Source organism: Oncorhynchus mykiss, chromosome 11 (assembly GCF_057628025.1).
Source record: "Oncorhynchus mykiss isolate SJ-2025 chromosome 11, ASM5762802v1, whole genome shotgun sequence".
NCBI classification, from domain to species: Eukaryota; Metazoa; Chordata; class Actinopteri; order Salmoniformes; family Salmonidae; genus Oncorhynchus; species Oncorhynchus mykiss.
The window spans coordinates 51,922,827-51,939,596 of NC_143032.1; the positions used below are offsets into that span (position 1 = coordinate 51,922,827).

Genomic DNA, 16,770 nt, shown 5'->3' on the forward strand with positions numbered 1-16,770 from the left:
TAAGAACCATGCGTCTTCTAAGTTTTGTATTGAAGTCAACCAAACTAATTGTCCTTCGGCTACACCATGGTGCTAACCTACAGGGTGCTGTTGAGGCTACTGTAAACCTTCATTGCAAAACATTTTAATCAATTATTTGGTGATGTGAATATATGTAGTATAGTTTTATCTAAAAAAGTGCAACATTTAAAAAAAGTTATCAATTTCAATTTTTATGAAATTCATTGAGGAGGATGGTCCTCCCTTTCCTCCTCTGAGGAGCCTCCACTGGTTCCATGCCTCCGGTGCACAATAGGAAAAGGTGGTCTTACTTAGCTCAGTAACTGTCCTATTTATGAGAAAGTGGGATCCATCCGGAACCATCCACTCTGTAATAAGGTTTATTTGACATTGATTTAGGTCTACATTACAGAACATCTATAGTGATCTAGCTAAGATAATTGATTTAACTGTATTTTTGCAGAAGCTACCAAACAAAAACAAATACAGCAGTATTATTTCCCTTTTTATTGGCCATTGTTGAGTAAATAAAAATCAATTTGATACAGTACGTGAATGTTAGATCTGTGTCATAACTTTTAATATTTTTTTGTTGGCATTTTATCACCCATACAAAGGTAATAAGTTCACTGATTTAATACACTCAAATATAAATATGCAAGATAAAAATTAAAAAATGACTCACTTTTGTTAGCAACAATTGATACTGGACATGTTATTGAAACAAATAAGATGAGAAATACAGGGGTAAAAAATATAATTTTCAGTTTAACACATTCATTTAAGAGTAATGAATTCATGGCAGTAGCAAAGGAAAGGGAAATTCATGAAAATTATAGACATTTCACTGATCATAAAGTGAAGTGATCCAGATAAATGAAATTTCAGGTCAGCTGGGTCTCAATTGGGACTTACAGTAAATTAAGCCCTGTCGTCATCTTCCTTTGGTTTCAGCACAGAAGTAACAGTCGGTTTATGGTGCAACAGAGAGAGGTTGTGTATTACCTGAATAGGAAGTGTAAAGTAACAAAGATTGCAATATTTTGTACACAGCTGTTTTCTCCTTGGCTTTTTCATTGTAGAATATTCAACTGAGAAAATGTATTTGACACAAATTAGTTTATAAAGTGTATATTTAAATATAATGAGCTATATATTCAGTCAAGGCAGAGAAACATTGGCATGTAAAAGAAGATTATGAAAGCAGTTATACATATTCAATTCTAGCTTTTGCTTTATAAATGCATTATTTTAGGCCTCAAGCATCATTGTGTAACTGACATTTGTAATACACAACGAAGCCATAATATACATGATCAATAATGAAAATCTCATGTGACTTTTCTTTATGAAGGACAGAAACAGAATACATTGACATTATGTAGTTGACGTGTTTATAGCTGACTGTGGTACAGTATGTGTAGACCATTTAGGATGTTGTCCTATAGTCTTCAGTGTATGGTTCCAACACAAACACATTCTCCACACCAGTGTCAAATCAAGGCAGAGGAAACAGGCTGATAAACACAGAGAGACACGTGAAGACAACCAACAATCCAGCCAAGCTGTCCAAAGTGGAGACTAATGGCAACATCTGTGTTGGAACCAATTCTCCATCCGGCATTCCCTCTATCTAGTTACTTACTCTGGCACATGCTGGGAGCCGATTGGTCATGCTCCTGACCTTGTGCCAATCGAGAGCTGAGCTGGGGCCCTGGAGCAGCAGCGGCGGTAGCATTAACCTGTGTGGCGGCTGTCACGGTCGCCATGGCAGCGGTGGCTGACGCAAGAGCTGCTGGGTAGAAGTGAACATCAACGGCGACGGTGGTGAGGCCTAGGGAGACGCAGTGGGAGAGGAGGAGGGGGGCGTTACCGTGGGAGATGCTGACGCTGTGGTGGATGGGCGTGGCACAGGGCTCAGTGGTCTGGAGTGTCAGGGAGGAGCGCAGGCTTTCCTCACGCACAGGAGGAGGGGAGGGAGACAGGGAGCGGAAAGGTGAAGGAGTGAGAGAGGGGGGCTCAGGGAGAAAGTCCTGGCCCTGACATTGTCCGTATACTCCTCCACCCCCCCAGTCCTCCACACACTGCAGCTGGATGCTGGGGTGAGACAGGCTGCAGTCTTTCTCTTCATCCAGGAAGGGGTCAACCTGAGGTGGAAAGGATCCAGACAGCTGCTACTCCCGAATTTGTAATATCTTGGCATGGCAATGTGTGGGAAATGTTGGACATGATTTTACATACACACACACACACGTGAGAACACATGCATACACACGCACACACCACACACACATATATACTGACCTGTGTGTCTTTGATTGCCTCAGGGTAGGTCTCTGCTATGACTGAGTGTTCTGGAGAGGACGGGGGGCGAGGCTGTGTCTCCTGAGTCTCATCAAAGGCAGGGTCTATCATCACAGTGACTGGGCTGGGGGCAGGGGGCCTGGTACGTGTATCTGACGTGTCGGGGCTTTGTTCAATCACAGCCACCAAATCATCATCCTCAAACGCCCTTCCAGAACCGAGGATACATATATTGTACATTAGCCATTAGGGGAAGTGCATTCCTATTTTCATAGAGATATCCTCAACAACAAGAAGAACAACAAACATAATAATAGTGCCAACAACAATCACCTGTTCTCATAAGTCCTCCCAGTGGCCAGACGTTCAGCATGTCTGAAGGGGACTCCCAGGTTCCTGGGAACTGTGGAAGACAAGGCTAATGGGATTCAATAAGATACATTAATATACTGAACAAAGATATAAACGCAACATGCAACAATTTCCACAACTTTACTGAGTTACAGTTAAATGTAACCAAACCATCAAACAGGCAAAGCGTCAATACAGGACTAATCGTACTACACCGGCTCCCCCGCTCGTCGGATGTGGCAGGGCTTGCAAACTATTACAGACTACAAAGGAAAGCACAGCAGAGAGTTGCCTAGAGACACGAACCTACCAGACAAGCTAAATTACTTCCATGCTCGCTTCGAGGCAAGTAACACTGAAACATGCATGAGAGCATCAGCTGTTCCGGACGACTGTGGGATCACGCTCTCTGCAGCCGATGGGAGTAAGACCTTTCGACGGGTCAACATTCGCAAGGCCGCAGGGCAGAGACGGATTACCAGGATGTGTACTCCGTGTACATTTTCATCCTCTCCCTGTCTGGGTCTGTAATACCAACATGTTTCAAGCAGACCACCATAGTCCCTGTGCCCAAGAACACTAAGGTAACCTCCTAAATGACTACCGACCCGTAGCAGGCATGTCTGTAGCCATGAAGTGCTTTGAAAGGCTTGTCATGGCTCACATCAATACCATCATCCCAGAAACACTAGGCCCACTCAATTTGCATACCGCCCCAGCAGATCCACAAATGGTGCAATCTCTATTGCACTTCACACTGCCCTTTCCCTCCTGGACAAAAGGAACACCTGTGTGAGAATGATATTCATTGACTACAGCTCAGCATTCAACACCATAGTGCCCTCAAAGCTCATCACTAAGCTAAGGACCCTGAGACTAAACACCTTCCTCTGCAAATGGATCCTGGACTTCCTGACGGGCCGCCCCCCAGGTGGTAAGGGTAGGTAACAACACATCGGCCACGCTGATACTCAACACAGGGGCCACCCAGGGGTGCGTGCTCAGTCCCCTCCTGTACTCCCTGTTCACTCATGACTGCAGAGCCAGGCACGACTCCAACACCATCATTAAGTTTGCCGATGACACAACAGTGTTAGGCCTGATCACCAACAACGACGAGACAGCCTATAGGGAGGAGGTCAGAGACCTGGTCGTGTGGTGCCAGGACAACAACCTCTCCCTCAACGTGATCAAGACAAAGGAGATGATTGTGGACTACAGGAAAAGGAGGACCGAGCACACCCCCATTCTCATCGACAGTGCTGTAGTGGAGCAGGTTGAGAGCTTCAAGTTCCTTGGTGTCCACATCACCAACAAACTAACATGGTCCAAGCACACCAAGACAGTCGTGAAGAGGGCACGATAAAACTTATTCCCCCTCAGGAGACTGAAAAGATTTGGCATGGGTCCTCAGATCCTCTAAAGGTTCTACAGCTGCACTATCGAGAGCATCCTGACTGGTTGCATCACTGCCTGGTATTGCAACTGCTTGGCCTCAAGGCACTACAGAGGGTACATTACTGGGGCCAAGCTTCCTGCCATCCAGGAACTCTATACAGGGTGGTGTCAGAGGAAGGCCCAAAAAATTGTCAAAGACTCTAGCCACCCTAGTCATAGATTGTTCTCTCTGCTACTGCATGGAAAGCTGTACCGGAGTGCCAAGTCTAGGTCCAAGAGGCTTCTAAACAGCTTCTACCCACAAGCCATAAGACTACTGAATATCTAATCAAATGTCTACCCAGACTATTTGCATTGCCCCCCTCTTTACACTGCTGCTACTCTCTGTTATTATCTATGTATAGTCACTTTAATAACTCTACCTACATGTCTTAACTCTACCTACATATTACCTCAATTACCTTGACTAACCATGAGGGCATTGACCCACCCACTTGGGAGCCAGGCTCACCCTAAGGGAGCCAGGCCCAGCCCAATCAGAATGAGTTTTTCACCTTAAAAGGGCTTTATTACAGACAGAAATACTCCTCAGTTTCGTCAGCTGTCCAGGTGGCTGGTCTCAGACAATCCCGCAGGTGAAGAAGTTGGATGTGGAGGTCCTGGTTACATGTGATCTGCGGTTGTGAGGCCGATTGGGCGTACTGCCAAATTCTCTAAAATGACGTTGGAGGCGGCTTATGGTAGAGAAATGAACATTAATTCTCTGGCAACAGCTCTAGTAGACATTCCTGCAGTCAGCATCCCAATTGAACCTGTGTAATGATCATGCTGTTTAATCAGCTTCTTGATATGCTACACCTGTCAGGTGGATGCATTATCTTGGAAAAGGAGAAATGCTCACTAACATGGATGTAAACAAATTTGCACACAACATTTGAGAGAAATAAGCTTTTTGTGAGTATGGAAAATTTCGGAGATCTTTTATTTCAGCTCATGAAACATTGGAACAACAGTTTGCATGTTGCGTTTAAAGTTTTGCTCAGTATACTTCCCCTTTTCTAACTCCATGCCCAGGGTTCAAATCACTGTCAGAATCTTGCAATTTCTGGTTGTTAAGATTTTTTATGATTGCAGGGGTGCTCACATTTAATAGGCGGTGCCCTGTTTTTTTTACAAGTGTCCTGCCCATGAGTAATTTGAACCATGAAAACAGTATGATAAAAGATAGGCATTAGGGTTGAGATCCAGCAGAGATTGAGCTGGTCAGTCCACTGACCTCTAATAGCGGGGGCAGGCTCTTTCTTCTGGACCAGGGAGTAGAAGGCCATGGTGATGAAGATGAAGGCCAGAGACACGCCCACTCCCACCACGATGGGGATGTCATGTTTCTCCAGCACTGGGAGCCATGGAGGAGGAGGCTTTACTCTGGGGGAGAGAGGGAGTGAGACAGAGAGCAAGAGAAAGATTGTTCCATTGTTGTCACTCTTAATGGTGATCATAATTATGTCCAAATGCAGCATTTAGTCAAAGTACCTCCAAATACAATAGGTAAAAGACAGACTTTGGATATTAGGACGTTCCGTTGTGATGTACATTTCTCTTTCAACATTATCCAATCAAAAGAATTAGGAGTAAAACAAACTCATGGCCTCGTTGTGTAAAAACGTTAGTCATTACAGCCAACAGAATAATACACACACATGTATGTCGCAACTGTGCAAATATTTAAGCAAGATCAAAGGTTCTATTCAGTCTGTATTACTGAAGAGTTACAGATTCCGCAACAGAAATGTAAAGGTCATTTCCGATTGAGCCTAGATATGCAGCATGTACCGTGAATGCAGTCTCTGCTAAAGCAGGAAAATTGCCTGTAAATTTCAGTCACGCCGTAAAGCTGAAGTCCCGCGACGCAAATTGAATATATCCCCAAGTGTGATAGCAGCTGTGGTGGTTGCAGAGTTTTATCTGGAGTCTTGTCAGCAGTTTAAGCCTGTGAGCCCCATATATAAAGTGGTAAATGATCTCGTAGATCCTGATACAACCCCTCAGATTCACAGAAAGCTATCTCTTGATTAAGCCTTACTGTTGCATTCCCCCTATTCACCATTGTCCACATAGCACATAATCACTCAAAACATTGAGTATTACTGTGCATGCACACTGTAAGCAGATACCAGTGGTATAAAGTACTTAAGTAAAGATACTGGAAAGTACTTCTTAAGTCGTTTTTGGGGTGTATCTGTAATTTACTATTTATATTTTTGACTACTTTTTCTTTTTCTTCACTACATTCCTAAAGAAAATTCTGTACTTTTTACTCCATACATTTTTCCTGACACCCAAAAGTACTCATTACATTTTTAATGGTTAGCAGGACAGATAAATTGTCTAATTCATCCTTACTCTCTCTGATTTGGCGGACTCACTTAAACACATGCTTTGACTGTAAATTATGATACATTTTAGCAACTACATTACTTTTGATACTTAAGTATATTAAAACCAAATACTTTTACACTTTTATTCAGTATTATTTTACTGGGTGACTTTCCCTTTTCTATTAAGGTATCTTTACTTGTACTCAAGTATGGCAATGGGGTACTTTTTCCATCACTGGCAGATACAGTAAACACTATCTATGCTGTAAGTAGATAACTGGGATGATTTCAAAATAAAGGTCAACTCCGTCTCCCACCTCATGCCACTGTACCGCATGGTGCCCTACCTGGGGTCCTCACTGGTCCTGATGGGGGACTGAGAAGTGTTCCTCTTCAGCCACTCTGTGGGCTCTGTGTCATTGTGCCTGGTTGGTTTGGCTGGATGAACTGGCTTAGCGGGCTGACTCATGTGCTGCTGCAGGAGGTCTGGTGTGGAGGTCCATGGGGCACTAGGGCCTTTGGGGTCAGGGGTGGGGGGTATGGTGCTCATGTCAGGAGAATGTGTGATTGAGACTGAAGGCTGGGTTAGGAGATGTGTAGGCTGGGTTCGTTGAGGTTTAGGCTGGGTTTGTGTAAGTTCAGGCTGGGTTCGTTGAGGTTTAGGCTGGGTTTGTGTAAGTTCAGGCTGGGTTTGTGTAGGTTCATGTTGGGCTTCTGTAGGTTCAGGCTGAGTTTGTGTAGGTTCAGACTGGGTATGTGTAGGTTCAGGCTGGGTTTGTGTAGGTTGAGGTTGGGTTTGTGTAGGTTCAGGTTGGGTTTGTGTAGGTTCAGGTTGGGCTTGTGTAGGTTCAGGTTGGGTTTGTGTAGGTTCAGGTTGGGCTTGTGTAGGTTCAGGTTGGGTTTGTGTAGGTTCAGGTTGGGCTTGTGTAGGTTCAGGCTGAGTTTCTGTAGGTTTAGGCTGGGTTTGTGTAGGTTCAGGCTGAGTTTCTGTAGTTTCAGGCTGAGTTTGTTTTGGTAGAGAATGGGTTTGTGTAGGTTTAGGCTGGGTTTGTGTGGGTTGGGTTTGTGTAGGTTCAGGTTGGGCTTGTGTAGGTTCAGGTTGGGTTTGTGTAGGTTCAAGCTGAGTTTTTGTAGGTTCAGGCTGAGTTTGTGTAGGTTTAGGCTGGGTTTGTGTAGGTTCTAGCTGGGTTTGTGTAGGTTCTAGCTGGGTTTGTGTAGGTTCAGGCTGAGTTTGTGTAGGTTCAGGCTGAGTTTGTGTAGGTTCAGGCTGAGTTTGTGTAGGTTTAGGCTGGGTTTGTGTAGGTTCAAGCTGGGTTTGTGTAGGTTCAGGCTGAGTTTGTGTAGGTTCAGGCTGAGTTTGTGTAGGTTCAGGCTGAGTTTGTGTAGGTTCAGGCTGAGTTTGTGTAGGTTCAGGCTGATTTTGTGTAGGTTCAGGCTGAGTTTGTGTAGGTTCAGGCTGAGTTTGTGTAGGTTCAGGCTGAGTTTGTGTAGGTTTAGGCTGGGTTTGTGTAGGTTCAAGCTGGGTTTGTGTAGGTTCAGGCTGAGTTTGTGTAGGTTTAGGCTGGGTTTGTGTAGGTTCAAGCTGGGTTTGTGTAGGTTCAAGCTGGGTTTGTGTAGGTTCAGGCTGAGTTTGTGTAGGTTCAGGCTGAGTTTGTGTAGGTTCAGGCTGAGTTTGTGTAGGTTCAGGCTGAGTTTGTGTAGGTTCAGGCTGAGTTTGTGTAGGTTCAGGCTGGATTTGTGTGACTGAAAACAGGGTGACAGGGCTAGGATGCTGTATATGTGAATATGAAGGATAACTTTGCGTTACAGGATGGTGAGTTTGAGTGATTGAGTCAGAAGGATGCAGGGTTTGCATGAGTAGAGACTGAGTCACAGGTTCTCTGGGCTGGGTAAGACAATCAGGACTCTGGGTAGAGGGGTTTGAAAGGTGAGCGGGAGAGTCTGGAGAAGGTTGCGGGCGTGGGACCAGAGACTGGGTAATACTGGTGATGGGCTTTAGTGGCTTAATTGGTTGGTCAGTGACTTGATGCTGGATATGCATGACTGATGGCTGGTTGTGGATGCTTTGGGATACGGACTGTGTTAATTGAGATTGGCTATGTGGGACTAAAACCTGCCGTTGTGTCACTGGGGGTGGATTATGTGCTAATGTTGGCTGGGTATGTATTATTGGAAGCTGGGTAAGTGAGGCGATTCTATGAGTTACTGAAGGCTGGCTTAGTAGGTCTAAGGGTTGATATAGAGGTGGATGTGGGGGTTGTTGCCCTGGAAGCTGGATCTGTGTGATTGTGGGCTGGGTTGGTTTGGCCGAGGCCTGGTCCGGTAGTACCAGCAATCCTGTCTGTCCTCCGCTGAGACCTGCTAGTCCTAAAGCTGTCTTCTTGAGAGACGAGAGCAGTCGTAAAGTGTCAGGGGTAGACACGTGGGTGATGTCGTTGCTCAAGTATTTTTGAGATGCTAGGAATGAAACTAGAAAAGAATGAAAAGAGTGGTGTCAAACAAAACAATGCATGCTAGTCAAAAAAACAAGAATACCACTGCTTCCTGTGGGTTTCTAGGCACAATAGTCAATCACTTTATCATATTTGTCAGTGGTATATTCTGTAAGTACAAAACTCTAAACAGATAACACTTGTAATGTCCCAAACCTTAACTGTTAAATGAACCATTTGGTATGAATGCCTGAACAATGTGGGGTGCAGCTGCAGCAGGAGGAGAAAACCCAGGGTGTCCAAAACACCTCGAAACGTTTGGACCAACTTCCAAATTTGCCGTTTGGAGAAACGTTGAGAAACGTCAGAATCTGAAGTCAAATTAGTCAAACCGTGAGATCTTGTGGATCAGTTTAGTTTAGTTTATTAATTTGACCATTTAAAAAAACTTAAAAGCCATACATGCACATGAATAAAATCATCGAGGATAACATACAATAAAGTCAGGGACTTATTTCCATTGTGGTCCTCTTCAGAAAAGATGGCTAGACAAGATCCAACACAGTATGGGGTATTGTAAAGCAGTTGGCTACTGTAAAAATATAATACAGTGCTGTATGCAATTTATGCCTCATACAACATTGTACAAGACCACCTTTTCTTCATGACTTGTCAACTTATACAGTATCGCCAGGCTCTCTGCTTGAGATTCATCAGCTTACAATATATCAATGAAATTCAGATAATGAGGGAAGATATTGTTTTTATAAACCGGGTGGTTCAATCCCTGAATGCTGATTGTCTATAAGCAATGGTACAATAGGGCATATACTGTACCACAGGTATAACAAAACATGTTTTGTTGGTAACCAGTTTATAATAGCAATAAGGCACCTCCGGGTTTGTGGTATATGGCCAATATACGACGGCTAAGGGTTGTATCCTGGCAATCTGGTTGCTTCGTGCCTAAGAACAGCTCTTAGCCGTGGTATATTGTCTATATTGCTTAAATATAGTCAGAAGTTTACATACACTAAGGATGGAGTCATTAAAACTCGTTTTTCAATCACTCCACAGATTTCTTGTAAACAAACTATAGTTTTGGCAAGTCGGTTAGGACATCTACTTTGTGCATGACACAAGTCATTTTCCCAACAATTGTTTACAGACAGATTATTTCAGTTATAATTCACACAAGCCATTTTGATGATCTGTTTTGATTTTTGTGCTTAGTGTTGTGACAATGTACCACATAATTGTGAAAATTGCACCAAAGCCCACATGAAAAATACTATACTGTATACTATGGTAGGAATACTATTGTATTCATTGTAGTGTTCTGTCTGGTGCAGACACAGAGACAGAAAACAACTACCCACAAATCATAGTGGGAAATCAGGCTGCCTAAGTATGGTTCTTAATCAGAGACAACGATTGTCAGCTGCCTCTGATTGGGAACCATACCAGGCCAAAAGCAGAAATACAAAACATAGAACAAAAACATAGAATGCCACCCCAACTCACACCTTGACCAAACTAAAATAGAGACATAAAAAAGGAACTAAGGTCAGAACGTGACAGATTAACAATATATATATATACATTAGGAGGTTTAATATTGTTTCACAGTACATTTCTAGGCTCACTGCCTCTTATGAAGAAACTGTCTGAGAAATGTGTGTCTGTGAAGACAGAACTCTGCAGGGGAGTGTAAGAGATAAGAGATTAGTCAGACATTCCACTATAAATCAACTTGGACATTTACTTCTAAGATTTTAGATAGCTATATAAACAAGAGGTTTTGTGTTGAGTAGGCATGGTTTTGGTCTCAGGAGTAGAAGGTAATGACGTAGGCAGTGACATCACTAGGGCTGGACTTCAGGTTTAATAAAATAACTTGGGACCTTTTCTTCGATGCAGAACTCACTCGGAAACATGCGTTATGTTTCTGTTGTCAACTTCTGTCTGCAATTGCATTAATAAAGGGTTTTGAATTATTTAATTAAAGATATTGTCATGATGCTAATTTCACCAATGAGTCAATGATGAACAAGGAAACTGAACCCCAACACATGCATATTACATAACATAGCACATTACAATATTGCCTCAGCCTTGTAAATACTGAAAAAGGTCGTTCGTACAAAGATTCGCATGCATAGCATACTATGATTTAAGTTTTGGGCTGTACACACCTGTGCTTCCTGCCTGTAATTGGGTCATCTCAGAACGCTGAGCTAGACTCAGGACGTTACTGGACAGAGGAATTCTCTGCTCTGCTTCAGTGTTTGGAACCTGCCATTTGTGGGAAGATGTTTGTCAGATTCATGAAATATGACATTGTCAGAAAGGCATACCAACTGAACCACAGAAAGCCGTTAGGAATAAACACACAACTGGAGATCGCAACAAAGCTGTGACTCACGATGTTCAACAATGGTAAACAAATCAGCAAACAAGCGTTAGAGACTTTCACATCAACCTCAATTATTACTCACTGCAGATGCAATCTGTCTACGCTGCTTGTCTCTATCAGCCGGGTCATCTTCAGCTTTAGATAGAAGAGATAATGATGAGGATAGATAGGTTGACAGTGTGTGTGTGTGTGTTTGTGTGTGTGTGTGTATTCCACTGTAGATATCATGAAGACATGGATAATACCAGAGATGGTGAGGGTGGTTCTTCTTTGCTGTTGTCCCGCTCTGTTCTCAGCTGCACAGTGGTAGTCCCCTGCATCAGACAACTGAACCCTGGAGATATGCAGAGCCCCCTCATCTGCACACACGTGAAAGCACAAAGTCCCACATTCACCAAACACTTAATGAACATTGCAACAACAGCCTTTACGGCCAGGTACAAAAATAACCTGTAGCCTATAGCACATTCCCCTAACCAATATTGCAGAAGCTGTTCAGACCACTGAAAAGCTAAGGAGCGCTTCAACATGTTGCTTTCACTAATCTGACCTCTTCTACTGAAGTAGAAATGGCCTTGTCTCTATAGAAGTAGAAAGGGCTTTGCCTCTATAAAAGTAGAAAGGACTTTGCCTCTATAAAAGTAGAAAGGGCTTTGCCTCTATAAAAGTAGAAAGGGCTTTGCCTCTATAAAAGTAGAAAGGGCTTTTACTCTATAAAAGTAGAAAGGGCTTTTACTCTATAAAAGTAGAAAGGGCTTTTACTCTATAAAAGTAGAAAGGGCTTTTACTCTATAAAAGTAGAAAGGGCTTTTACTCTATAAAAGTAGAAAGGGCTTTGCCTCTATAAAAGTAGAAAGGGCTTTGCCTCTATAAAAGTAGAAAGGGCTTTGCCTCTATAAAAGTAGAAAGGGCTTTGCCTCTATAAAAGTAGAAAGGGCTTTGCCTCTATAAAAGTAGAAAGGGCTTTTACTCTATAGGGGAATGTGCTTGCTTTTCTTTCTTAGCAGGTGTACGTTTTAAATAGGACTGGCTCACCATCTACATGCCTCTTCAGGGTTGGGGTGATAGAGGTCTGAGAGTGTCCTCTGGTCCAGGTGTACCTGATGGGGAGGTCCCCCACTGCTCTGCATGGCAGGACCACAGAGGACCCTTCTGAGCTGCTCACGGCCCCAACGAAGGACACTATGATGGGGCTCACTGAGCCAGAGAGGGGGAGGAAGAGGGAGGGAGCACCACATCAGACAATCCTTATCATCGTCTCAGTACATTAATTCAGGTAATAAACACCTTAATCACATGCCTGAGCTTCACTTCCAGGTAATGTTGATCAAGTTAACTTTGTTGTCCATACCTCGGATATAGGCCAATGATCAAGTTTTTTTTACTTCATCAATTATACTGAATAAAAATATAAACGCAACATGCAACAATTTTATTGATATTACTGAGTTACAGTTCATATGAGGAAATCGGCCAATTTAAATAAATTCATTAGGCCCTAATCTAAGGATTTCACATGACCGGGAATACAGATATGCATCTGTTGGTCACAGATACAGTACCTTAAATTAAATGGGCCTCACAATGGGTCATTACGGTATTTTTGTGCGTTCAAATGGTCATTGTTAAAACGCAACTGTGAACGTTGCCCGTAGCTTATGCATGCCTATACCATAACCCCACCACCACCATGGGGCACTCTGTTCACAGCATTGACATCAGCAAATCGCTCGCCCATACACGTTGTCTGCGGTTGTGAGGCCGGTGGGACGTACTGCTAAATTCTCTAAAACGACGTTGGAGGCGGCTTATGGTAGAGAAATTAACATTAAATTCTCTGGGAACAGCTCTGGTGGACATTCTTACAGTCAACATGCTAATTGCACACTCCCTCAAAACTTGAGACATCTGTGGCATTGTGTTGTGTGACAAAACTGCACATTTAAGAGTGGTCTTTTATTGCCCCCAGCATAAGGTGCACCTGTGTAATGATCATGCTGTTTAATCAGATTCTTGATATGCCACACCTGTCAGTTGGATGGATTATCTTGGCAAAAGAGAAATGGTCACCAACAACATTTTAGAGAAATAAGCTTTTTGTGCGAATGGAACATTTATGGGATCTTTGATTTCAGCTCATGAAACATGGGATCAACACTTTACATGTTGCGTTTACATTTTTATTCAGTGTACATATGGTAATACATTTAGTCACTTCCTGTTAGAGTTGGGATACACACGTTTGTCCACCACTATTCTTTGCCACCCTGATGAAGGCTGTTGTAGCCGAAACACGTTAGTGTTTTTTAAATTAAAACAATAAAGGCTTTTACATTTTTCCACTACATTAGAGTGCCTTGATTACTTCTGGAAGTTTGTTTTGCACAAAGGCTTTTCAGGCATCGTTCACTACCCAGCATCAACTTCTTTTTGTTCTATAGTATTTAATACCATGATCAAAGAGCACCTCATGGATTAACGATCAACCAAAGAAGAACTCCTCTCCTGTGTCTCTACATTAGTCTGCTCTATTTGGCATCCAGAAATGCATGAGCCATGCAGTACTATAGTTTAACATCAAACAGAATGTGTGTACTGTACTGGGTGAGGGAAGTTACCAGCGACACGTAAAGTAGCTGTGCTCCGGTCATGCCCCACAGTGTTAGAGGCTGCACAGGTGTAAGTCCCCTCGTCATAGCTCCTGACAGACAGGATGTAGAGGGTAGCATTTCTCACCCTGAGAACAGAGAAGTCGGTCGGTCATTATCACAGAAAGGGAAATGGTCTCCTGTCCTTGTCAAGCTAAAGGTTCCTGACAAAAGATTGGTTGATGACATCAAAAATGTTTTCTAGTGTACAGTAACACAAGACTGTGTTGGCCCACTGAGCTAAAAACTCACAGAACCACTTCTGTTACACTGAACATACCCCACAGAGATCTTTCCACCAGTCTGCATAGAGCGTCCCTGTTTGGACCAGACGATGGAGGGAAGGGGATGTCCCCAAACCTGGCAGTGGAACACTACCTGGGCCCCCACAGGGACCATCACCACTGGGGGCCACAGCCTCACCGAGGGAGGGGCTGGCAGGACAATAGGGGATCAGGGGGAGGAGGAAGAGTAGGCTGAACTTCTTACTTCTGTATCAATATATCTCAGACAATGGACTGTGTCTCAGATGATGATTGCAATTGTATATGCGTACTGAATGTAAACATGCTTTATCAATATCTCCTATACAGACACAAAATATAATATATTCTATACAGGCACAGAATATAATATCTCCTATACAGACACATACTATAATATCTCCTATACAGACACAGAATATAATATCTCCAATAAAGACACAGAATATAATATCTCCTATACAGACACAGAATATAATATCTCCAATAAAGACACAGAATATAATATCTCCTATACAGACACAAAATATAATATATTCTATACAGGCACAGAATATAATATCTCCTATACAGACACATAATATAATATCTCCTATACAGACACAGAATATAATATATCCAATAAAGACAGAATATAATATCTCCTATACAGACACAGAATATAATATCTCCAATAAAGACACAGAATATAATATCTCCTATACAGACACAGAATATAATATCTCCTATACAGACGCAAGGCTAGTGAATAATAAACCTACGATGTGATGTGATGTCTTACCGAGAACGGTCAGTCTGGCTGTTCTAGAGGTCACAGATCTGTACAGGTGGATGTTGGACGCTCTGCAGAAGTACACTCCCCTGTCTGTGTCATGGGCACTGGAGAAACAAGCAGTTAAAAATGGCTTACACTGTCTGTTACTGGATGGCTACCATCATATGATACATTAACATAGTCATACACACACACATACACATATGCATGCACATTACACACACACACACACACACACACACACACACACACACACACACACACACACACACACACACACACACACACACACACACACACACACACCTGTGGAAGATGAGGTCTCCATTAGGCCCAACAGTGAAGTGTGTCTTGGGAGTGAGGAGGCGGTTGTTCTTGAACCAGGACACCGTGGCTGGAGGCCTGCTGTAGGGGGGTCTGCAGACCAGAGTAACAGAGTCTCCCATCCTCACTGTCTGGTTAGTGGGCTGCAGGACAAAGTTCCATTCCATCTCTGCGGAGAGGGAGAGAGGTACTGTATGTCAGTTAAGGTGATAGTATTGATATTTAGGTTGGAATAATAACAACCAGAGCATGGTATACAGTACCTGCTGGGAGGAGATAGGCAGGCTGAGATCTGACAGTCTCCCTCTCATTCCTGGCCTCACAGTGGTAGGAACCCTCATCTTCCTCAGACACATTCCTGGGAATGAGGAGCACAGATGCTTTTTACATTGGATTTAAAGATAACATTTTTAAAAATGATAATGTCATAGTGTCCTCAAGATTGCCTCACTTGAACACAAGCAGCTGTCCCTTGTTCTGCAAACTCAAGCAGGAGCTGTTCGCCAGGAGATGGCTGTCTTTGAACCATTGCACTGTGGGAGCTGGGAAGCCTCGGGCAGCACAGCACATGGAGACCTCTGTCTGCATGGCGATGGTGAGGTTGTCAGGGCCCTGAGTGATCTGCAGCCCTGTAGGGACTCCTGCAGAGCAATAGATACAGTACATGTGTGTGTGTGTGGGGGGACGACTTCCTGTGTAATGTTCAACAGATAAGCATGGGGGTGTGTCTCAACACTCTACAGTGGCTTCCTGTCAGTGTTGGGGAAGCTACCAATTATTCCACACTGAAAGAAGTTAAGCTACACTTAAACGACCCTTAAGAAAAATCTAGCTTACTTAACTAAAGTTACTTTGAAAAAGTAGTTCACTACACCCAACTACTTAGTGAAAAATGATCATATGTAAATGTCATAGACTACAAAATTCATGAACAGATCACTTTGGTGTCATAATGTTAACAGAATGTATAATTTAGCCAATTAAACACAAACACAATGTTTCAAGTGAGAATTAGGCAGTAGTGTGTAGTTCCAGGAGTACTTTTTCTGAGCCTGTGTGACCTAAAGCTGGGATGTCCCTCCTACCATTTCATTTGCACTTCTGAATGTCCATCAACTCCTGGCTAAACCTTACTTCACAGCCACGGACAAAGCACATGCCTGCAATCATTACATCGTAGCTCAGCAGGAGAGAGTGGTTTCATCACAGAAGCACATTCAGAAATTGATTTATTAGCCATTAATCTGTTAATATTAAACAAAAACAACGAGTTCCTAACGAGTTCAGCAAGCCAAGCTAGAGCTCTGTGAGTCGTTGATCAAGAGAGACCTTTAGAAAATATGCACATTTTCTCAAACACTAAACATACAAATAGGCATTATACAGTTATAAGGAAGGTGAAATCTTATTGTTAGTCATTTCATAATTTGATTATGCTATATTTAGAAAGCATATAAGTCATTTCAAGCCTTATTCATGTA

The 16,770-nt window shown here is 42.9% G+C and overlaps 1 protein-coding gene across 1 annotated transcript; it reads right to left on the reverse strand.

Moving 5' to 3' along the window:
- Positions 1 to 494: 494 nt before the first annotated feature.
- LOC110535048 (uncharacterized) lies at positions 495 to 16,008 on the reverse strand. The gene is made up of 15 exons (XM_090190394.1): positions 15,741 to 16,008; positions 15,553 to 15,647; positions 15,272 to 15,458; positions 14,972 to 15,069; positions 14,208 to 14,361; positions 13,898 to 14,016; positions 12,315 to 12,476; positions 11,525 to 11,638; positions 11,350 to 11,414; positions 11,059 to 11,161; positions 6,779 to 8,900; positions 5,330 to 5,478; positions 2,638 to 2,707; positions 2,305 to 2,512; positions 495 to 2,147 (listed from the first exon to the last, which is right to left on the reverse strand). Exons 1-15 carry the CDS (start codon positions 15,953 to 15,955, stop codon positions 1,638 to 1,640), a joined length of 4,371 nt encoding a protein of 1,456 aa, XP_090046520.1. The 5' UTR covers positions 15,956 to 16,008; the 3' UTR covers positions 495 to 1,637.
- Between the last annotated feature and the right edge of the window lie 762 nt (positions 16,009 to 16,770).